At 53.8% G+C, this 21259-nt stretch overlaps 4 protein-coding genes across 4 annotated transcripts; 2 read left to right on the top strand and 2 right to left on the bottom strand.

The window, feature by feature from the left end:
* Positions 1–1018: 1018 nt before the first annotated feature.
* Positions 1019–4264, top strand: GALT (galactose-1-phosphate uridylyltransferase). The gene is made up of 11 exons (XM_004372309.2): positions 1019–1142; positions 1434–1603; positions 1831–1906; positions 1994–2042; positions 2166–2295; positions 2445–2501; positions 2659–2781; positions 3073–3205; positions 3308–3391; positions 3711–3865; positions 4134–4264. Exons 1-11 carry the CDS (start codon positions 1061–1063, stop codon positions 4212–4214), a joined length of 1140 nt encoding a protein of 379 aa, XP_004372366.1. The 5' UTR covers positions 1019–1060; the 3' UTR covers positions 4215–4264.
* A 4667-nt stretch (positions 4265–8931) lies between these two features.
* IL11RA (interleukin 11 receptor subunit alpha) lies at positions 8932–15809 on the top strand. The gene is made up of 12 exons (XM_023727323.1): positions 8932–9031; positions 9290–9350; positions 11008–11177; positions 11311–11425; positions 11571–11603; positions 11689–11855; positions 12526–12689; positions 13802–13943; positions 14313–14450; positions 14550–14646; positions 14899–14981; positions 15416–15809. The coding sequence occupies exons 1-12, from the start codon at positions 8932–8934 to the stop codon at positions 15427–15429; spliced, it is 1284 nt and encodes a 427-aa protein (XP_023583091.1). The 3' UTR covers positions 15430–15809.
* Positions 15810–15948: 139 nt separating this feature from the next.
* CCL27 (C-C motif chemokine ligand 27) lies at positions 15949–16623 on the bottom strand. The gene is given in 3 exon segments (XM_012554400.2): positions 15949–16084; positions 16280–16412; positions 16557–16623. Coding segments are annotated over 3 exon segments (336 nt in total).
* Positions 16624–20107: 3484 nt separating this feature from the next.
* On the bottom strand, positions 20108–20915 carry LOC111819701 (uncharacterized). Its single transcript, XM_023727322.1, has 3 exons — positions 20668–20915; positions 20388–20447; positions 20108–20264 (listed from the first exon to the last, which is right to left on the bottom strand). Exons 1-3 carry the CDS (start codon positions 20730–20732, stop codon positions 20108–20110), a joined length of 282 nt encoding a protein of 93 aa, XP_023583090.1. The 5' UTR covers positions 20733–20915.
* Positions 20916–21259: the final 344 nt, after the last annotated feature.

Raw genomic sequence — 21259 nt, 5'->3', positions numbered from 1 at the left:
CTATTTCCTTTTGCTCTCAGGCAAACAGATTACATTCCACAGTCTACTTTGTAGTTAGATGGAATCATGTAACAGGCAATGATATATGCCACTTTACTGGTCTGGCTCCAAAAGTCTCCCATGAAATTACTTAACCTTCTCACTCTTCGCTCCTCTGTTGTCTTAAATACAGAAGATCTAGTGGAGAATTCTGAGGCCCTAGGAAATGACAGAGCCACTACATGGATGGAGCTTGGGTCCTTGAATGCTGCATGAAACAGAGCTCCCCCGCCCTCGCCAGTGAACTGTGGCGCTAAGTTATTGAGTTTTGAGGGTTGTTTGTTACAGCAACGGGTTTGGGTTTTTTTTTGTTTTTTGTTTTTGGTATAGCCCTCTTACCCATCCCACTGTGCTTTTGGTTTCTCTCTGTGTGTATGTGTGTGTGAGAGAGAGATAATATGGTTATTTAGCCTTTTTTCCAAACCTATTTCTGCTGCCTGGTGGGGGAGGAGTACAGAAATGGTAAGTACCCATTCCTTCCGGTAACATCTGAGGTTAGGGTTCTGATACAGCAGATCACCCCCCACCCCCACCAAGGTAGACGCTGAGCAGGGAACTGAGGTGATTGTGGATCCAGGGGTCATGCACTTACTCTGCCTTAGAAAGTAAACTGTGGGAAGGCAGAAGCCATGCCTAACTTGTGCACTCAAGGACAGTCCTTGTCCCACACAGAGCCTAGGTGCCTGGCACATGGTAGATATTCAGTAAATATTTGTTGACTGAATGACCAAATGAATGAATGAATGCAGCAAAGAAGTCTTGTAAGCATCTAGGCGCCAAGATACTCTGCAGTAGGCAGCTTTCACAATGGTTCTTCCAGGATAGAGGCTTTGGCCCCGGATGGAGGGCCAGTCACGGGTAAAGCCAGGCTGTCGCAAGCTCCGCCCCCAGGAGGCCGGTCCGCCCCCTCAGGCAGTCACGTGCTGGCGACTAGCCAATCAGCGGGGGCGGGGCAGACCCGGGGCTGGAAGATTGAGGGGCGGCCCGGCAGACTTTCCAGAGGGATCTCCCAGTTGGCTTTATGTCGCGTTCTGGAGCTGGCACTGAGCAGCACCAGCCGGCGTCAGAGGCGGACGCCACGGAAACAACTTTTCGGGCGAGCGGTAATTGCAAGGCGGCCGGGACTCCCAGGGACGCGGAGCCGAGCCCACTTCTTACTCGGGACGTTCTTGCCCCACCCGCAGGGTCCGAGCGCCCACTCTTGGCCAGGCCGGCGAGGCGAAGGGAGACCCCAGTGTTTAGGCTGCGGGCCAGTCGGCGCTGGGAAGGTCCTTTGGCTCATGAATAGGCCCGGACCGAGAGGGCGCCTCTGAGCTGGAGCTGCTAGTGGTTGAGACCCAGGGGATAGTGGGCGGCACTGCGCTTGCTGATTGACCTTGACTCTCTGTACCTAGAGCATCAGCATATTCGCTACAACCCGCTGCAAGATGAGTGGGTGCTGGTGTCAGCTCACCGCATGAAGCGACCGTGGCAGGGACAAGTGGAGCCCCCGCCTCTGGAGACAGTGCCGCGCCATGACCCCCACAACCCTCTGTGTCCCGGGGCCACACGAGCTAACGGAGAGGTAAGCTTTTAGAGCCTACATTCGCTGGGCCAGGATGAGTAGCTCCTCCTTAGAGCTGCCCCTCACGATAGGGCCTGTGGACCTCCTTCTGGGTCAGATCCCACTAAGCCTTTTTTGTACCCCAGAGTGGGCCTTCCCTACCCCCTTGTAGCCTGTAAGCCCTTGAAGCCCACCAGATGGGTGTTGGTATGGGGCAGCAAATGCTTCTAGCCCATCCTTGCTACTAGGTGAATCCCTACTACGATGGCACCTTCTTGTTTGACAATGACTTCCCAGCCTTGCAGCCTGATGCCCCCAATCCAGGTAACCTGGCCCCAGCTGCTAATGGGGGATGGGGGAGCCTGGGTGTCTTTGGGAGCTTCTGCAGAGAGTGATACCCCCTTCTTTCAGGACTCAGTGATCACCCCCTTTTCCAAACAGAGGCCGCCCGAGGAGTTTGGTAACTATACATTTCCCCTCTTACAACTTTACCCCAGGGCTGGGACTGAACACTGGGGGTGAGTCCTGCCTCCAACACAGCCAAGCCCTATCCCTCTGTCATGCTTCTCCCCTTGCCACCTAGTAAGGTCATGTGCTTCCACCCTTGGTCGGATGTGACGCTGCCACTTTTGTCAGTCCCCGAGATCAGGGCTGTTGTCGATGCGTGGGCCTCTGTCACAGAGGAGCTGGGTGCCCAGTACCCTTGGGTGCAGGTTTGTGAGGCCGCCCCTTCCCTGGATGGGCAGGGAGGGGGTGGTACATCTCTGGTTCTGGGGAGTGATATTCCCACCGGGAGTGTGGTGGGGAGGGGGCTGACTCCGTATATTTTTGGCTACTAAAGCTCTCTAACTCTACCTGCTAGATCTTTGAAAACAAAGGAGCCATGATGGGCTGTTCCAATCCCCACCCCCACTGCCAGGTAAGTGTGTCAGGGTCTCCAGAGTTTTTGGATTGGGCCCCAGCCAGCACTGTGGGGAGGGGAACTGGCTTAAGGGAGGGGACAAAGGAAGTATGCCAGTGATCTGGAGGCTTGGGGGTTAAGGCTGCCTGCTCTTCTCTGCTCCTGCCCTTTACAGGTGTGGGCCAGCAGTTTCCTGCCAGATATTGCCCAGCGTGAGGAGCGATCTCAGCGGGCCTATCAGAATCAGAATGGAGGGCCTCTGCTAATGGAGTATGGCCGCCAGGAGCTGCACAGGAAGGTGGGAGACAGCCAGGCCCTGTGTCCCCAAGGAGCCCTTAGCCTTCTCACCCCAAAAGAGAGAGGTGTGTGAAGGAGAAAAGTAGAAGGGAACTAGCAGGGAGATATGTTAGGAGACCATAACAATAACTTAAAGGAGAGATGATCATCGCTCAGCCTAGGGTGGTAGTGGTAGAGGTGGTTAGAAGCCATCAGATCTGGTTATATATTTTTCTTCTGCTTCCCCTGTCTATTTGCTGATACCCTACTCCCCACCTGCCTTGATGCCCTCATCTCCATTTTGTCTGCCCAGGAACGTCTGGTCCTAACCAGTGAGCACTGGTTAGTGCTGGTTCCCTTCTGGGCAGTGTGGCCGTTCCAGACACTGCTGCTGCCCCGTCGGCATGTGCGTCGGCTGCCTGAGCTGACCCCCGCTGAGCGTGATGGTGAGTCTCCCTGCTGGGACCCTGGGGCCAGGTTCTGGATGAGGGTGGCTCTGGCAGGGCCAGCATCTGGGCTTCAGACTGAGAGTCAGGCTCTGGTTGCAGATCTAGCCTCTGTCATGAAGAAGCTCTTGACCAAGTATGACAACCTATTTGAAACGTCCTTTCCCTACTCCATGGGCTGGCACGGTGAGCCTTTTTTGAGTACCCATATCTAGCCTCATCACCATTCTCGGCTCCTGGGGTCTAACCCATTGTACTTTAACCCCAGCAAGCCTTGAAACATTTGCTGGGGGAAGTGGAAACAGGGATGTTGGGACTGAGGGTGGAGCAGCAAACTTGGTAAAACTATGTCTTCCCGCATGCTTTCTACTGCCTGTGGCTCCTCTGTGCAGGGGATACTGAGAGAGATAGTTGTTAGGTATTTGGCCTGATTGGGGGTAGAAGCTTGGCTGAGGAACTGAGAAAGGGCTCTCCCCAGCCATCTGTACCTTCTTTTTCCTGTCAGGGGCCCCCACGGGATCAGAGGCTGAGGCCGACTGGGATCACTGGCAGCTGCATGCTCATTACTACCCTCCACTCCTGCGCTCTGCCACTGTTCGGAAATTCATGGTTGGCTACGAAATGCTGGCCCAGGCTCAGAGGGATCTAACCCCTGAGCAGGTCAGGACTTGGAGCATCCAGAGTCCCCTTTTCTCTCCCACTTCCTCAAGGGATCCCAACAATCATGACCCTGAGAACCTCCATAACATTCTGGGCATTCCTAGGGACTCAGGAACTGCTCAACCCCTTTACCCTTGGTGACTCCAACATTCCTTATCCTGAGGCTCCCAATCCCTCAGGGCCTCCCCCAGTGTCTCCTGGGCACTCAGAACTACATACATTCTGGGCTACCCTCATCCTTCCTGACTACTCCCTCCCCCCTTTCCAGGCTGCGGAGAGACTAAGGGCACTTCCTGAGGTTCATTACCGCCTAGGGCAGAAGGACAGGGTGACAGCAACCATCGCCTGACCATGCTGACCACAGAGCCCTGACTCTTGTCTGAGGAAACCAGAACCTGGGGTTTGGGCACATGTAGGGTCAATAAAACTGCTTCTCAAACTTTAATTATATATTTTAACAACAGAGGAGCGTGAACTCTAACCCTTGGGGTCTGGAACTAAAGGCTGAAGGCACAGCTCCAGCCACAACTTTTCTTTGTCTACTGTGATGGTTAATGTTATGTGTCAGCTTGGCTAGGCTATGATTCTCAGTGGTTTGGCAGACACTGGACTAGGTGCTCTTCCGTAACTTAGTCATATAATGTAATAGCTTTCTGTTACATTGAGCTGATGTGATCAGCCAATCAGATGAAAGGGGAGTTTCCTTGGGGGGGGTGTGGCCTGCCTCCAGTATACAAACGGGAGGTTCCATCAAAGCTAGTTCTCTTGCTCTCTCTCAACCCTGCACTCTTCCGGTTGCCTGACTTCCAGTTCTTGGGATCAAGCCTGCAGAAGTCTCAGGTCTACTGCCTGACCTGCAGATTTTGGATTCACCAGCTCCTGCAACCCCGTGAGCCAGCAGAGGACTCTCGCCTGCCACCTGATCTACAGATGGGATGGAGGGTTAGGGCAGATAGAGGAGTGAGGATTATAGTCAGTCAGTCATTACATAGAACAGAAACCAGCCCTGGTGGGGAGGGGCTGACGAGGGATAGGGGCTTGGCCTGGAAGGAGGAGATGGTTCTCAGAGTGACCCTGTATCTACACCTCCCCACTGTATTGTTTCCCCAACGTAACTGGGACAGCAAGGGAGCAATAGGCCATGCAGCCCAGGACATCTGATGCTACCCAGTGTTCTCCAAATTTTAGGTGGGGGTAGGGCTTGTGAGCAACGCAGGGATGACCCTAATGCTTTTTATCTTCATTCTTCTCTCCGGGGAACTAAGCCTCTGGGAAGAGAAATCACACAAAGGCTGGACAGTGACTGAACCTGACCCAGGAGAACTTTGGCTGCCCGCCTTCCAGTCCAGGGTTCTTTCTGCCCTAAGACCCTAAACCTGAGTTTAGGATTTAGAGTCTTGCCCTGGTTTGGAAGGAGCTGAGGCACGAATGGGACATACTTTCCTTGAGCCCCTTCATTAGGGAGTGGGGGAGAACCCAGGGTGGGTGGCTGGTTTCTGTTTTTTTACTCAAGATCATACACTTACCTGACCCTACGCCTCTGATTCTCAAACTTGGCTGCATTTTGGAATCATCTGGGAGAGTTTTAAATAACATTGATGCCTGGGTCCAACCCCCAGAGATTCTGATTTAATTGGTATGGGGTGTAGCTTGGCAGTTTTTAAAACCGCAATGGCCAGCAAAAATTGAGAACCACTGCCCTACCCAGACCTCCTTCCTTATCTTATCTGGAGTCAGGGGCACCTTCAGCTTTTCCAGCTGGAGTGGGAGGGACCTGGAGGAACCTGCAGACTTCGAGTCCTGCTGTCCCTGGGAGAACAGGCCTTCAGACGGGGACCCAGGAATCCAGCTCCAGACTGTCCCCAGCAGCCTCCTCAGTCCGGGACGGGACAGGAAGTGTCCGGCAGAGGCGGGGGTGGAGGTGATTGGCAGTTGAAGGCTCCAATGGGCCGGGAGCCCCCCCTATTTCACCCCTCTCTTTCCATTGGCGCCTGGGCGGAGCCGCCCCCACTGAGGGTGGTGGTGGGGGGCTGAGGGCGGGAGGGAGTGGAGACCAGGGCAGAGGGCGAGGGCGAGGGCGGAGGGCGCAGGCGGCGGCGGCCGCGGAAGGTGAGGCCTGGTGGGGCGGGCGTGGGTGTAGACGGCCAAGCCTTGCCAGGAGGGGGCGGGGCGGTGTGGTGAATGGGTTGAAGGGCCTGGAGTGGCTGTCAGTGTGTATGTCTGTGTGTCTGTGAGGCTGTATTTGCGTGTGACAAGGTCAGTGTGTGAGACTCTGTCAGTTGGTGCAACTGTCAGCTAGTGTGAATGTGTGGCTGTGCAAGTGTGGGATTATGTGTGTATTATCAATGTGCAGAGTTTGGTCAGAGATTGGGCTGTGTGTTTGTGTGTACAAGGGACTGTGACCACATCAGTGCATGTGTCTTGGGAAGGTCTTTGGGGTTTAAGAATGTGTCTGCCAATGTAAGAGTGGGTGGCTGGGTTTGTGTGTGCCAGTGGGTGACTTCAGCAGTAGCAGAGCAAGAGGGAAGCTTACGACTATGTGTGCGTCTTGTGTCCTAACTGTTAGACTGCATGGGAATGCAGTTGTGTTCACATTTTGGGGACCCATTTCGATAGCGAATGAGACTGACCTTTCTACTTAGTGTCCAGCATAGATGGGCCCAACCCCAACATGCTTGGCCTCTCCTTCCTCTGCTCGAGAATCCCTGTCACTGGTCTCCTGCTCCTTCTTTTCCAAGTCTCTCTGCCTGCATGAGTTCCCTTATATTTCTCTCTCTTTCCTTGCTATGATCTTAGAATTGTGCATTTCTCTCTGTGTCTCTTCACAGTTTTGTCTCCCCAGGTATATCTGCTTTTCTAGTTCTGTCTCATGGTATTTGTCTCTCTGTGTCCCTGCGCTTGACTCCCCTGTTTATCTCTCTGTCTCTTTGGTTTCCTGGGGGCCGTAACAGTGATGAGATGAGGATCTGCCATTGTCAAGAGCTCCCTGGAAGAAGGGGCTTAAACCATGGTGAAATGTTCCTTTTAGGGAGTGCCGTGACCCATCCCAGGGGCAGAATGCTACGTGTGTGTGTGTGTGTGTGTGTGTGTGTATGTGTGACTGTGTGAGGAAGAATAAGGTGTATGTGTCTGTGAGCATATGGGTGTATGTAAATGTAAGTGAGTGTATCAGTGTGACTGTGAGTAGCTATATCTGGGAGTACGTGTCTGAGGGTGAGTGTAGGTTTTGTGTATCTGGCACCAAGGAGCCAAAGGCATTTCCTGGTGCTGGGGCCCAAAGATTGGACAGGGAAGTGGGAAATGGCTGGAACTTCCAGGGGAGGGGAAACTGGTCTGTGGCCTCTTCTCATATTCTCCAACCTGGGGGTACTCCCTCCCACTTCACAACACAGTCAGCTGTACCCTAAGGAAACATTTGCTGGGAAGTGAAAAGTGCAGCATGAGTGTGTGAATGTGTCTGATTTTTCCTTTGAGTATGTCCACGTGTGTTCAAGGGAGTGTCTTGTTTGCTGAGTGTGTCTCAGTGAGTCCATGAGTGCCTGGCTGTGTTAGGCTATGTAAAAATACAGGGAGTCTTTCCCTGACAGGGACATAAGCAACCCTCCTCTCCTTCTTGCTGGCCCTGGCAGCATCTGTCGCTTCCTTTCCAGACTAGGTGGAGGCCTCTTACCTTCCCAGGGCCTCGGGTGGGACGAGAGGAGGAAGAAGGGGGGAAGGGGCCTGGCTAGGGGTGGCTGAGCATCGGGGCCCAGAGGGGCGGGGAAGGGGAAGGAGGGGCGGTTCTGGGGTCCCAGAACTGAGTGGAGCTGAAGACTGTGCTGCAGCTGGCGGGAGGAGGTCCTGGAAGCCATGGACGCTCAGTCACTGGGATCACCGAGGTAGGGTGGGGCTGCACAGGGTAAATGTGGCTGTTGGGGGGGTGCCAGGGGTGAGCCACTAGACACATTTGGACAGACACACAGACACATGGAGGCCAGGCTTTGCTATACTTGGGAGAGGCCAGGCTCTTCCTTCTCTGGCGCCCTTGCCCAGAGCCCTCTCCTCATCTGTCTTCTCCTGTCCTCATGGCTACTTCCCCACTGCCTTCCTCCTCCTGCTTTCCAGGGTCCAGAATCTCTCTCTCCCTGCAACCCCCTTCCGTGACTGTTATCTCCTTTTCTGCCTGCATTCCTGCAGTCCGCAGCCCAGCCCTCACCTCACTGAGCCCCCATGCCTACTGTTTTTGATCTCTGAGTGTTTCTTGGTCCTGTGGCCCCCACCCCTGGGCCCCTGTTCCTGCTGGCTTTCAGCTCATCTCACTCAGCCTTCCCTCCCCACCCGCCATCCTGTCTCCATCTGCTGGCTCCTCTCCCGCCCCCAGCCTCTGGCAGCAGCATCTGGATCTGCTTAACTCTGCAGCCTCAGCCTGCACCCTAGCCCCATCCAGCTTCACAGGCTGGAGACCAACAGGATTTCAGAGCCAGGCCCAGTGGAGTGGCCTGAGTAGCCAGAGCAGGTAGCCAGGCCCAGGCGAGAGGCTTGGCAGCCAGGAGCAGGCTAGGCCTCATGGCAGGAGTACAGGGTGGGCCCAGACTCATCATGACAGCCTTGCACCCCAGGGTGGTGAGGGCTGCCCCATGTTGGTCAGAGACAGTGACTTAGCCCTGGGCCAGGTGGAGATGGACATCAGGATTCCCAACAGCTGAACTGGAGGGGTTAACGGGAGTGGCCGAGTGGGTGCCTGCACTTAGTGCCAGGGGTAGGCGCCAAGGGTGGTGGGGGAGGGGGTGTTGCTGGCACAATCTGTCGCCTCCGGCTTTTGTTCTGGGCCCTAAGCCCAGGACTGAGATGGAGTGTGTGTGTGTGTGCACGTGCGTGATTGTGTGCGTGCACTCTCAGCACTGAAAGTGGGAAGGGGGACCTCAAATCAGAGCCCAGGATCACCTCCTGCAATGATTTCTGATATCCTTACCCCACTTAGTGCCTCAGTTTTCCTCCTAGAAGCCCCGATTTTGGGGAAGAAGAGCTAGGATTTAGCTTTCTGTCTTGGGGATGAGCGACCCCTGACCCTGCCTCTCTCCCCACAGATGAGCAGCAGCTGCTCAGGGCTTAGCAGGGTCCTGGTGGCCGTGGCTACAGCCCTGGTATCTGTCTCTTCCCCCTGCCCCCAGGCCTGGGGCCCCCCAGGTGAGAGGAGCCCTGCTCTATGACCCCAACTCTGACTTGTGACTTACCACTTGCCCTGTGGCCCCTTCCCATGCCTAACCTGTGACCCCCAACCCCTGAAACCTAATCTGAGGCCCCTCTCTGACCTCTCCTGGTTATAACATGATGCTTTAACCTAACAATCCTTCCCAGGGCTCAAGAGTCCACCGTTTACCCTGTCACTCTGACAAAGTGAGTGGTGATGGGGGAAGAGGCTCACTTCAAACATGCCTTCCACAGGGGTCCAGTATGGGCAGCTTGGCAGGTCTGTGATGCTGTGTTGCCCTGGAGTGACTGCTGGGTAAGTGCTCCTCCTGACTGTTGATCTGACAGTCAGGGCCCTTTCTTGACCCTGCCCAGACCTTATGGCCTCTCCTGTTCTTGCCCCCTCCTTCTGTAATCTCACTCCTCTATCTGTCCTAACCCTCTTCCCCTATCCTTACTCAACATAACAGTCAACCAGTACGTATTGAGCACCTCCTAAGTGGCTGGTCTATTCTAGGCTCTGGGGATACAGCAGTGCACAAGCCAGGAGAGGCCCCTGCCCTCAGAGAGTTTACATCCTAGTAGGGAAGACAGGCAATAAGCACACGGGAGTCTTGTCTGGGAGTGATACGTTCAGAGCAATGTGGAAGAGGATAACTGAGTGGTTACTTTTTTTTTTTAATTTTATTATTGTATTTTAAGTGAAAGTTTATAATTCAACTTAGTCTCTCATACAAAAATTTTTACGTACCTTGTTATGTGACCCTAATTGCTCTCCGTATACTGTGACAGCACACTCCTCCTTTCCACCCCTGATTTCCTGTGTCCATTCAACCAGCTTCTGACCGTCTCTGCCTTCTCATCTCACCTCCGGACAGGAGCTGCTCATTTAGTGTCATGTATCTACTTGAGCTAAGAAGCACACTCTTCACAAGTATCATCTTATGTTCCATAGTGTGGTCTAATCTTTCTGTGAAGAATTGGTCTCAGGAATGGTTTTAGTTTTGGGCTAACAGAGAGTCTGGGGGCTGTGTCTTCTGGGGTCTCTCCAGTCTCAGTCAAACCATTAAGTCTGGTCTTTTTACTAGAATTTGAGTTCTATACCATACTTTTCTCCTGCTCCGTCAGGGACTCTCTGTTGTGTTCCCTGTCAGGACGGTCATTGGTGGTAGCCAGGCACCATCTAGTTCTTCTGGTCTCAGGATGATGCAGTCTCTGGTTTATGTGGCCCTTTCTGTCTTTTGGGCTAATACTTTCCTTGTGTCTTTGGTGTTCTTCATTCTCCTTTACTCCAGGTGGATTGGGACCAACTGATGCACCTTAGATGGCCACTCACTAGCTTTTAAGACCCCAGACACATGAGTAGTTACTTTTTATTGCTGATCAGGAATGGCCTCTCTGAGGAGGTGACATTGAAATTGGTTTCTGAATTTCAGGAAGGGGCAGCCATGCACAGACTGGGTTATTAGTTTTCCTACAGAAGAAACAGCTAGTGCAAATGTCCTGAGGTGGGAATGAGCTCAGCACTCCTGAGGAACAGGCCGAAAGTGGCTGCAGTGCAGTGGATGAGGGGGAGAGAGGTAGGAGCTGAAAAATTAGAGGATGGGAGGGGCTAGATCACAATGGGCTTTGAAAGTTGCGTAAAGGAGTTTGAATTTTATTGAAAATGCAATGAGAAGCCAATGGAGAACTGTGGTATATCTGTCTTACACTTTAAATCTTCCCTCTGTCCATCCTCAAGGAGCCCTGGTGGTGCAGTGGCTAAGCACTTGGCTGCTAACCTAAAGGTTGGTGGTTTGAACCCACTAGCTGCTCCATGGGAGAGAGATGTGACAGTCTGCTTCCATAAAGATTACAGCCTTGGAAACCCTATGGGGCAGTTCTACCCTGTCCTATAGGGTCGCTATGAGTCGGAATCAACTTGACGACAATAGATTTGGTTTTGGTTCATCCTCACCTCATCCCACCCCCAGGTCCCCAGTGTCCTGGTTTCGGGACGGAGAGCCAAGGCTGCTCCAGGGACCTGACTCTGGGCAAGTGCACCAACTAGTCCTGTCTCGAGCAGACAGCACTGACGAGGGCATCTACATCTGCCGGACCCTGGATGGTGCTGTTGGAGGCACGGTGACCCTGCGGCTGGGCTGTGAGTTGGGGAGGGTGTACTGGGGGGCAGTGATGAGACATAAGACTCCTGAGGGAACCCAGGCCCTGAGTGAGTCCTCTGGGATGGGGAGGTACTGGGGACTGCTTGGCCTCCAGCTGCACTCTGCCTCTAGACCCTCCAGCCCGCCCTGTTGTCTCCTGCCAAGCAGCTGACTATGAGAACTTCTCCTGCACTTGGAGTCAGGGCCAGGTCAGCAGTCTACCCACCCGCTACCTTACCTCCTACAGGTGTGTACATGATTGGGTATGTGTGTCTGTACATTTGGGTGTGCCAGCACAAGGTGGGTATGGGAGGTAGGGAGGAAGGTCCTGAGGAAGGCCTGGGGGGCTCTCTTTTCCTTCCTGACTTCAGATTGCCCCCTTCCCCCACCAGGAAGAAGACATTGCCAGGGGCTGATGACCAGAGGTAGGATATGAGGGAGAGACTGGGGCCTCCAGCTGGGTCCTACAGTGGGCATTTCCAAAGCCCAAGACCACATCCTCCCTCTTAGGATACATTCAGCCACTGGGCCCTGGCTATGCCCACAGGAACCCCCAGGGGCTGCCCGCTGTGTGGTCCATGGGGCAGAGTTCTGGAGCCAGTACCGGATCAATGTGACTGAGGTGAACCCTCTGGGGGCCAGCACACGCCTGCTGGATGTGAGCTTGCAAAGCATCTGTGAGTGCCCACCCTAGACCTCTCCCAGATCCCGGGCACAGAACCTGCAGACTGACTCCAGATGCCCCAATACAGACCCCTCCACAGAGCTCCCAAACAGCTCCCTTCCAACACAGACCCCCTTTCAGCATATAGAATGTCCTGAATGAAGCCCCCCGCCCCCACCACCACAAACGACCCTGTGGCAACTAAGAAGCCAAAGGGATCAGAGCCCAGGAAACAGGGTTACCTCAGCACACACTACTGAGCCTTCCCACGAATCCTGGCTCCCTGCTTCTAGGCCCTGTACTAAAGGCAGCCATATCTCAAGTTCTCCCTGCCCAGTGGAAGCCCCTGCTACACTCCTTCCTCTTGGTCTGTGCATGGGAGAAGGGGCATTAAAGCTCTGGCTGGAATTTGAGGCAACTCTTCTTCCTTGGATGGAAAGCAGAATCTTCTTTGTATTTATTCAACAAACATTTCAAAGCCCCCCCCCCATCTCATCTCATTTTATAATATGAATGACAGATAGGTCCTGAGCTCAATGGATGATCAAGTTTAAGGTTTCCCCTGCCAGCTTGGAAGCACCTCACTCAGGTGCCTTTAAACACATAGTCTCCTCCCGCTGGGAAGTGGTGGGGAAGGGAGGGTCCTGTCGCCTGCCCTGACTTTGCTTCTCAACCGCCCTCAGTGCGCCCTGACCCACCTCAGGGGTTGCAAGTGGAGCCAATACCCGGTTACCCCCGCCGCCTGCATGCCAGCTGGAAGTACCCCGCATCTTGGCCCCACCAGCCCCACTTTCTGCTCAAGTTCCGGCTGCAGTACCGCCCAGTGCAGCATCCAGTCTGGTCCATGGTGAGGCTTGGAGTGCATCCCAACTCAGGCTTATGGGTCTTATCTCTGGTTTCATGTCCGTGGGTGCCCTGCATGGCTTCCCTCGCCTGTCAGGTCGTGGAGGCCCTGTTGCCTCTCTCTCCAGAGTGCACCTGGTGGGCCAAGGTCTGTGCACGGTGCTGGGGTCACAGAGGGAACCTACAGACCGACAGATGGAGCCTCTGCCCTGCAGGGCTGTAACCATGATGCATGCCCATCTGTGGGAAGACAGCAGTGACTTTTTTAAAATATAACCTAGGAAAATGAAGGAGTGACTTTCACCCCAAGGCACATTCCTAAACAAACACTCATATGCCTAGCTGAGGGTGGTAGTGAATTCCTATCTCTGGAGATGTCAAAGATTGGCTGGTGTCAGGTATGCGGAGGGGCTGCCTCAGATAATTACCTGCCTGCCAGGCACCAAACTACAGTTTTACGTGCATTATCTCATTTAGGCAGGGGCAGATTAACCAGTAAGCAAGGTAGGCATGGGTTTACAGTAAGAAAGGATATTTTTTAAAACATGTTTCACCACATCAAAGATGTGAAAAAAAAAAACAGGTAAAATTTTGTACTCCGGATTAGTAAATAAGCACAAATAAGCCCGTGGGTACCTTGCTTATCGGGTAATTTGTCCCTGTGTTTATGTATAAACACCTCCACCAAAACAAAACAAAGCCTGTTGCTGTAGAGTTGATTCCAACGCAAGCAACCCTGTAGACAGAGTAGAACTGCCCGATAGGGTTTCCAAGGAGCGGCTGGTGGATTTGAACTGCCGACCTTTTGGTTAGCAGCCAAGCTCGTTTAAGTAAATTTACCGCTATTTTATAAATTAAGAAACTGAAGCATAGAGAGGCCTAAGGTTACTCAGTAAGTGGTACAGGAATGATTTGAATCCAGGCAGTCTGACGCCACAGCCTACGTGACCACTATACAATACTGTCTTCCCAGCACTAGGTGTAGACCTGATCCCACCAGCCACTTCACATGAAGCCCAGAGAAGAAGTGGAGCTCTTTGCAGACTGGGGTTGGGAGGCCAGTAGGCTCTGCACTTAAAACCTAAATAGTGCGCCCACTACCATCTTTACCCCCAGGTGGAGCCAGTTGGGTTGGAAGAGGTGATCACAGACGCTATAGCTGGGCTGCCCCACATAGTGCAGGTCAGTGCCCGGGACTTTCTGGATGCTGGCACCTGGAGCGCCTGGAGTCCTGAGGCCTGGGGGACTCCGAGCACTGGTGAGAGACAAAGCCCAGGTAAAGGGCAGAGGACCCACCCCACAGCATCTATCAGCTGGCCCACTACTACTTCGTGTAAGTAGGACCTGTCGCACATGCCCCATCCACACAGGCATGGCAGTTGCAGTCCCAGGCTTCAGACTTGGATGTCTGCAGCCCTGCCCTAGTTTAAGCCCTGCCCTTCAGCCTCCTCCCCTACAATTCCTAGCACTACCTTTACAAGCTATGTCCCCAGAAGCTGGCCCTTGCCTTTTACATGCTCCCCTCCAAGGCACCCCTATGTCCAATCCAGGTCCTAACCTCGCCTAGCAGGACCTGGCCCCCACCCCCACTGCACATGGACACTTCTCAGGTCTGGCCTCCCTTCAGGGCCCCTACCAAAGGAGATACTAGCTGGGGGCCAGCCACCAGATGGGGACCAGCCACATTCGAAGCCGGAGGTGCAGATGCAGGCAGGCAACCTCGCTCCCCCAAGGCTCTCCCTCCAGCCGGGCCCACGGCCACTTGGTAAGCTTGGGCAGATGGGCAGAGGGAAGCCCCAGAGAGAAGAAGGCACTGAGCTTAGGCAGGCTTAATCTCACATTTGCGTGTGGTGTTCCCCCTTAGACCATAGGGTCCCCCTGGAGCAGGTAGCCATGCTGATGTCATTGGGAATCCTCTCTTTCCTGGGACTAGCGGCTGGGGCGCTGGTACTGGGGCTCTGGTAAGTGTCTACCTTTGGCCCCTTAGCATCTGATCCCCATGGATGATCTGATGCCCACAGACCACCCCCATTCCCACCTCTCGGGACTTCCCACTAACCTCCCACTGAACCTGTCTGATTCTGGAACTACTCCTTCTGCCCCCAACTTTGTGATTCTCACAGATTCCTCTCCTGACCCTTTACTAACAAACCCTTTTGAAGGAGTGAGATGCCTCACATTGTCAGGGAGACAGCTGCCTTTTTATGTCCCAGGCTGAGACTGAGACTGGGTCAGAAGGGTGGATCTGCAAACCGTGGATTCTTGGGCCCGATCATTACAGTGGACAAGCGTACAAGTGAGTAGGACCTCCAGAGGGTTTGAGCTCAGACATGTGTGCCTCCATTTTGAGAGCGTCTGGATTAACAGCTTGCTGCCCTAGTCATCCTCAGGGTGGTAGGCATCAGAGTTGGGTCTCCTTGTCATTCTTGTGATGTCTGGACTCAGGGCTGGGCTTTTCATTCTTCAGTCCCTAGGTTCGGAGTTGGGTCTCTTCTCTCTCTCTCAGGATACTGGGGCTCATAGCTGGACCCCTCTCCTCATTCTTAGGGTGTTAGGCTGAGAGCTGGGTATTCATCCTCATTTTCAGGGTGTTAGGCTCAGAGCTGAATAGTCATCCTTATTCTCAGGTGTCTTGGATCAGAGCTGGGTCCCCTGCCTCATTCTCAGGATATCTGGGCCAAGATCCAGTCCTACTCCCTCTCCTGATTTACCTCCTGTTTCTTCTAGCAGCCCCAAACCTATAGAGGACCCAGGAGGGTTTCAGCTGATTCCACGTATAACTGTATTGCTGGGTGTGGATGGACGGACAGATAGAACCCCAGGCAGGATAGTAGATCCCCACTAGGAGAGGGGAGTCTAAGCTGGAAGTTCTCTTTGGAGCCCATTTCTGTGAGACCCTGGATTCCAGATTTGCCAACTGACAAGTGTCTGGACCTGATTTCATCCCAGAGCTGGAGGTCCAGCCTGAGGGACATGTGTGTATATGTGTATGTCTGTCCATGTGTGACCATGTATATGTGAAGCAGGGAACATGTGTTTTCTGCATGTATGTATATAGGTGCTGGGGAGTGTTTAGGGGTCCTTGGCCCTTGGTCGTGCCCCCAATAGGGTTGTGGAGGTGTGAATAAAGAGAATGAGGAAGTTCTGTTTATTGATATATTTCCCAGCTCCAGATTCAGGGCTCACTGGAAAACATAGAACTTGGAGATCACAGTCAGAGACCGTTGTTCAATGCTGCTTTATTGTTTTGATTGCTGGGGGCTTCAGCCCTTTTTCCCCAGCAGCCCAAAATTCAGGTTGGGCAAAGTTCCCAGGAGACTCCTTCCTTGAGGCTCAAATCACTGAGCCAGGCTGCGATTCTGGGGGTGGATGCAGATGCTGCGTTGAGCCAGGTGAAGCCTGGGAAGGGAAAGGTCCATAGCTATGGTCAAGGCTTGGGGATGAGGTTAGGGTCCAGGGGTTAGGGGCAAAGCCCAGATGAAAACCTGAGTCAGCATTAGAATTAGGATTTGGGGCTGGAGTTGGGATCAGCATCAGGGGTTGGGACTGATATCAGAGTCAGGAGTCAGTATCAGAGATGGGGTCAGAGCTCACACAAAGGCCTGGAGGTGACAGTCCCCATCAGCCTGCTGCAGTTCCACCCGGATGACCTTCCTCAGCAGCTTGTTCGGGAGTGGCTGTCGGTAGAGCTGAGTACAGCAGGTGGTGCTGGGTGGCAGTAACAATGCTAGAGGACAGTGGGGCCTTGTGTTCAGAGGCATCCTGACCCAGAACCGCCTCCCCCCCACCAGACAGCTGGACTTCCTAGACCCCTTTTTCCCTCTATCCCACTCACGCAGACCCCGAGCCTTCTAGACTCCCAAGCACTCACCTCCTCCAGGGTCTGGGCTCAGCAGCAATAGCAGCAGGAGGCTGCTGGTGGGTAAGGTCCCCTTCATGCTGCTCAGCCTGGATACTTTCTTCTCGTTCTTCTCCTCCCCTACCTTTTATCTGGGGCACCAGGTGAGTCAGAGGCAGGTGGGAACGTCCCTGCTCATCCTGTGATAGCTCCTGGGCACTCATTCTTGGCCTGTTGCCACAGACCCCCTTCCTCTTCTAGGACTGTCATTTCCCATAGGCTCCTAAGCCCTGGGCAGAGAAGCTGAGGAGAGAGGTAGTGCATGCTTTGGGAACTGATGGTACAGTGACTGAGTAAGGGTAGCCAAGGATCCACAGTGCCATTCAATGATAGATTTTCACACTCATAAACCCATAGCCACACATTCATAGTCACACCTTGGTCACTCAACAGAGTCACACCCATGGTCAGACAACCACAGGCAAAGTCATACAGCCCCAGTTATACTCACTCTCACACAGTTGTGTTTTCACAGTCATCCAATCACACTCTCAATCATACAAGCACACAAAGAGTCTGATGGAGGAGGTTAAGGAGCAGGCCAGCACTAATGTGTCTTCAACTTCCCCTCTCACTTCCTTTCCTAGCCTGCCTTCCTTATCAGGAGAATGGGTACCCAAAGCAGGCCCTTCTGGATGAGAAGGGGTCTTGGCTGGGCCCAGCCACATTCAGAGTGAATGAATGTGGCTGCTTTCCCCAGAAAGATAAGACAGGGAGGAAGGGTGGAGTGGATAAGAGAGCAAATAAGATAAAAGATCTTTGGTGCCAGGCTGCTGCCTTCAAAACAGGTAAAAGGCCCAAGATATCTTCCTTTCCAGTTTTGCCCAGTCCTGTTTCAGGAATGCCAGCCTCTTGCCAGCAGGAGCCTGGGGTTTTCATCATATGAAAACCTGTCTTGTGGGGAGGGGTTCCCAGTCCCCAGCTTGTTTGAGACATCAGACTCAAGAGCTGAATTACCTCCCTTTTGTTCTACTCAAATACCAGCCTCTCTACTAGGGGCCTTGGAGGAACATCCCCCCTCATCACCCGGGTCCAATAATATCCCCATCGACAACCCCTACACCTTCCGCATCCCATCCTCCTGATATAGCCCCATCTATTCTGTGCCCAGCCTCCCATCCTCCTTCTTGTCCCTCCACTCATAATCCCATACCCAGCCCTGGATCCCCTCTTCCTGCCTGTCTTAGTTATCTAGTGCTGCTATAACAGAAATACCACAAATGTGTGGCTTTAACAAACATAAATTTATTTTCTCACAATTTAGGAGGCTAGAAATCCAAATTCAGGATGCTGGCTCTGGAGAAAGGCTTTTTCTCTGTGGGCTCTGGGGGAAGGTCTTTATCTCTTTTCAGCTTCTATTCTTTGGAGATCATGGTGATCTTCATGTGGCATGGCATCTATCTTCCCCCATCTCTGCTTGCTTATGTCCATGTTTAATCTGCTCTTTTATATCTTAAAAGAGATTGATTTAAGGCACACCCTACACTAATCCTGCCTCATTAATATAATGAAGAAAACCCATTCCCAAATGGGATTATAACTACAGGTATAGGGGTTAGGATTTACAACACATTTTTGGGAACACAATTTAATCCATAACTCCACTCAACACAAAACTCCTACCCCTCCTCATCCTGTCCTTTCCAGGAAGCTGGGAACTGCCTAGGGTGGGGTGGGGTGGGGTGGGGTGGGGTGTGCTAGTGTATTTAGTACCCCTGGCACCTTGAAGGATTTCCCACTCCTTGGGATTTCAACCTGTACGTCCTGCCCTATATTTGAAACAGAAACTGAGTCATAATCCAGTAATCGAGTCCTTATCTGGTAGTTTCAGGGGTGCCTCCTGCAGCCTTCAGGGAGCCCTGGTGGTGCAGTGGTTAAGCACTTGGCTGCTAACCGAAAGCTCAGCAGTTCAAACCCACTAGCTGCTCCGCGGGAGAAAGATGTAGCAGTCTGCTCTCATAAAGATTACAGCCTTGGAAACCCTATGGGGCAGTTCTAATCTGTCTTGTAGGGTTGCTACGAGTCAGAATTGACTCCACAGCTATGGGTTTGTTTTTTTGTTTTTGCAGCGCTCTGTTCTGCCGCCAGCCACCCTCTAGGAGGTGAGACTTGCCTTAGGAAGGGGATTCACGACTTCCCTAGGCAGCCCTTTTTGCTGCAGGGATGCTTCAACAATCAGAAGGGACTTCAGCCCCAGGAGTAGGGACTAGTCCCCCTCCGGGCTGAACAACCCCAGCCTCTCCTTCCTCCTGCCCAGGGTGAGGCTTGAAGGCCCTTCCCTGGAGTTTAGGTTTTCTGACAGTGTCCTGGTGAGGTGTGGGCCCAGGGCTGGACACAGCACTCCACATTTGAAGGCGTCCTTGGTGTGAACATTATGAGGCAACGGCTCAGAGCTCAGGTGCTTTCTTGAAGGTGGCCACAACCCACTGGTCACTCTCCTTGAACTACTAGTCCCAGAGGCCTTAGGGTCTCTCTCCCATCCTCCAATCTGGACTTGTGCCTCAGAGCTTGGGTGTAGCCATTGAGGAAATCACTCAAATGCCATCATCTTGTCACAGACCTCCATCAGCTAGCTGTATGTCACACATTTTGTAGTCTTTCCCGGACCTATCAGTCCAGAGGCCTGGGAAGACAGGAAGCAATTTCTTCGGGGTATGTACCCATCTCCCCACTTTGGTTTCTCCAAAGACCAGGCCGTGTCTTCTCCTCAGGAGGGGTCTCCCCAGCCATGACCTGCTGTGTCAGGGGCATCCCCAGGCTGAAAGTCAACTTTCTCCCCAGCTAGAAACTTAGTCCTCTGGTGCCCTTTCTGGTACTGGGGCCAGTCCCTAACCAAAAGCAGGCCCACCTGGCAGTCCCCGATCCTCATCACTTTAGGAGCTAGTGGATCCCAAGCTTATCAGGTGACAAGGCAGAAGGAGGTGGTAGGGAGCAGCGGTCGTCAGACTCTCCCAGAGAGATATCAAGAACTGCTAGGTGGGCTGATGCCAAGTATCTCTAAGCCTGGGGTCAGAGTGGAGGAGCCAAAAGTTGGGATATTAACTGTAGGGACGGCCCCCAACAGTCCCAAATCACTCCCCTGTGGCAGACTGAGGCAGACAGCTTCTAGGAATCTTCCCCGTTTCACTTTCAGTCTACTTCCTCCAACTTTTGGCTTAAAATGCTTTCAATTCACTCCTAGAAAGGGAAGATTCTTCAGACCCGTGGTAAATCTGCCAGGAGGAAGGTGGGAGCAGAGAGCTGAGGAGTGGGAAAACATCAGTGTGGGGAGAAGGTTGGGAGGAACACCAGGCCAGGACAGTTTAGTTCACTCACAGTGCTGGGTGTGTGTGGTGGGGAGGGCAGTCACTGATAGTAACGGAGGCCTGACACGGATGAGGGGCCCTCAGGAATAACGGAGTCCTTGACAGAGACGGGCGGGCACCCTAACAGGGAGGGAGGAAACTGAGTCTGTGTTGAGAAGGACTCAGCTCAAATGGCGGCAGCGGCGGCAGAGTCAGGAGGGAAGTACGGTGGGCTTTGGTTTAAATCTTTAATGCATGGGCTGGCTGGGCAGCAGCGGACGGGGTACGGGGAGGGAGGCCGCGGCGCGAGGGCTGGGGAGCAGGGCCCAGGCCGCTTGACAGACAGCTCATCAGGCCCCGCAGAGGCTCCAACTTCTGCTCCCGGGGGTGAGCCGAGCTGTGGGGCGACCCGACACTGGCATGAGGTGGGGCGGGGACTCCCGGCTTCCCCCCGATCCGTCCTCCGAGACTGAGCCTCGTCCATGCCCTGGGTGCGTCCGCGGTGTCGCAGACCCCTCACCTCCGATCCCTCCGCCACATACGCAGCCAGGGGAAAAAGTAGAAGCAGCCCCAGTAGATCCTGCAGAGAAGACAGAGCCGGGCCGGGCGGGGCGGGGCCGACTCCAGGGGCTCCGCTCCTCGGACGCTTCGCTCCCTTTGAAGGCTCCACCCCGCCCTTTAGGGGCGGATGCCTCCATAGCCCACGCCTCCTTAGGGCCCCGCTCCCGCCCCGGGAACGCGCGCCCTCTCCCACCCTGGAGGGGCTGGTCCCTCCCCCAGAGAACCCCGCCTCCACTTACTCCTCCTCCGCCTCCAGCGCTACTTCGTATCTCTTCAGTCCCGACATGTCCCGGCCTTCGAACATCTCCTGGGGAGCATCAGCATCATTGGATCAAAGATTCTCCAACCCCAGATCCCCTTCTCTGTCATTCTCATGACGAGTCTAATTTGTTCTCAAGCAATTTGAGGCAGGTGCCCCCGGGAAACCTTAACTGCCACATCGGGACAGTATGGGATTTAAGATTTGGGAGACACTAGAAGTTAAAGGTTTAGGAGATCGGTCATCTCGGGGGCCTGGGGTTTCTAGGGGGTCAGGGCAAGGGGATTAACGGTAATAGGGCTGGGAGAATTGGGGCCTTGGGTGAGGATTTTCGGGGCTGGCGTCACCTGGAGGGGGGGCTGTGGGGCCGGCGCAGTCTAAACTCCCGCCCTCCCTGGCTCCACCCCGGAAACGGACCGTTACTGTTACTGTCAGAAGGACCCCGACGCGCACTAGGGGTGGGGCTTGCCTATCACCCGGAAGGGGTGGAGCCAGAACCAACAACTAGAAGGGGCGGAGTCATCATTTCACACAGGGGAGGCGGAGTCAAAATGCCACACTCGGAGGTGGAG

This window comes from Trichechus manatus, unplaced genomic scaffold (assembly GCF_000243295.1).
Source record: "Trichechus manatus latirostris isolate Lorelei unplaced genomic scaffold, TriManLat1.0 scaffold00016, whole genome shotgun sequence".
NCBI classification, from domain to species: domain Eukaryota; kingdom Metazoa; phylum Chordata; class Mammalia; order Sirenia; family Trichechidae; genus Trichechus; species Trichechus manatus.
Note: the sequence above shows the minus strand (reverse complement) of the source record. Positions and strands in the feature narration are given on the sequence as shown.

What these genes read in the sequence shown, in the direction of transcription:
- IL11RA (XM_023727323.1), top strand. Translation starts at nt 8,932, where the DNA reads ATGAGCAGCAGCTGCTCAGGGCTTAGCAGGGTCCTGGTGGCCGTGGCT. An exon ending in GGTGACCCTGCGGCTGGGCT is followed by an intron (nt 11,178 to 11,310) that starts GTGAGTTGGGGA and finishes CTCTGCCTCTAG; the next exon opens with ACCCTCCAGCCCGCCCTGTT. An exon ending in CGCTACCTTACCTCCTACAG is followed by an intron (nt 11,426 to 11,570) that starts GTGTGTACATGA and finishes TTCCCCCACCAG; the next exon opens with GAAGAAGACATTGCCAGGGG.
- LOC111819701 (XM_023727322.1), bottom strand. Translation starts at nt 20,732, where the DNA reads ATGTTCGAAGGCCGGGACATGTCGGGACTGAAGAGATACGAAGTAGCG. An exon ending in GCGCTGGAGGCGGAGGAGGA is followed by an intron (nt 20,448 to 20,667) that starts GTAAGTGGAGGC and finishes TCTTCTCTGCAG; the next exon opens with GATCTACTGGGGCTGCTTCT. An exon ending in ATGTGGCGGAGGGATCGGAG is followed by an intron (nt 20,265 to 20,387) that starts GTGAGGGGTCTG and finishes GTCGCCCCACAG; the next exon opens with CTCGGCTCACCCCCGGGAGC.
- GALT (XM_004372309.2), top strand. Translation starts at nt 1,061, where the DNA reads ATGTCGCGTTCTGGAGCTGGCACTGAGCAGCACCAGCCGGCGTCAGAG. An exon ending in AACAACTTTTCGGGCGAGCG is followed by an intron (nt 1,143 to 1,433) that starts GTAATTGCAAGG and finishes CTCTGTACCTAG; the next exon opens with AGCATCAGCATATTCGCTAC. An exon ending in GAGGCCGCCCGAGGAGTTTG is followed by an intron (nt 2,043 to 2,165) that starts GTAACTATACAT and finishes CTTGCCACCTAG; the next exon opens with TAAGGTCATGTGCTTCCACC.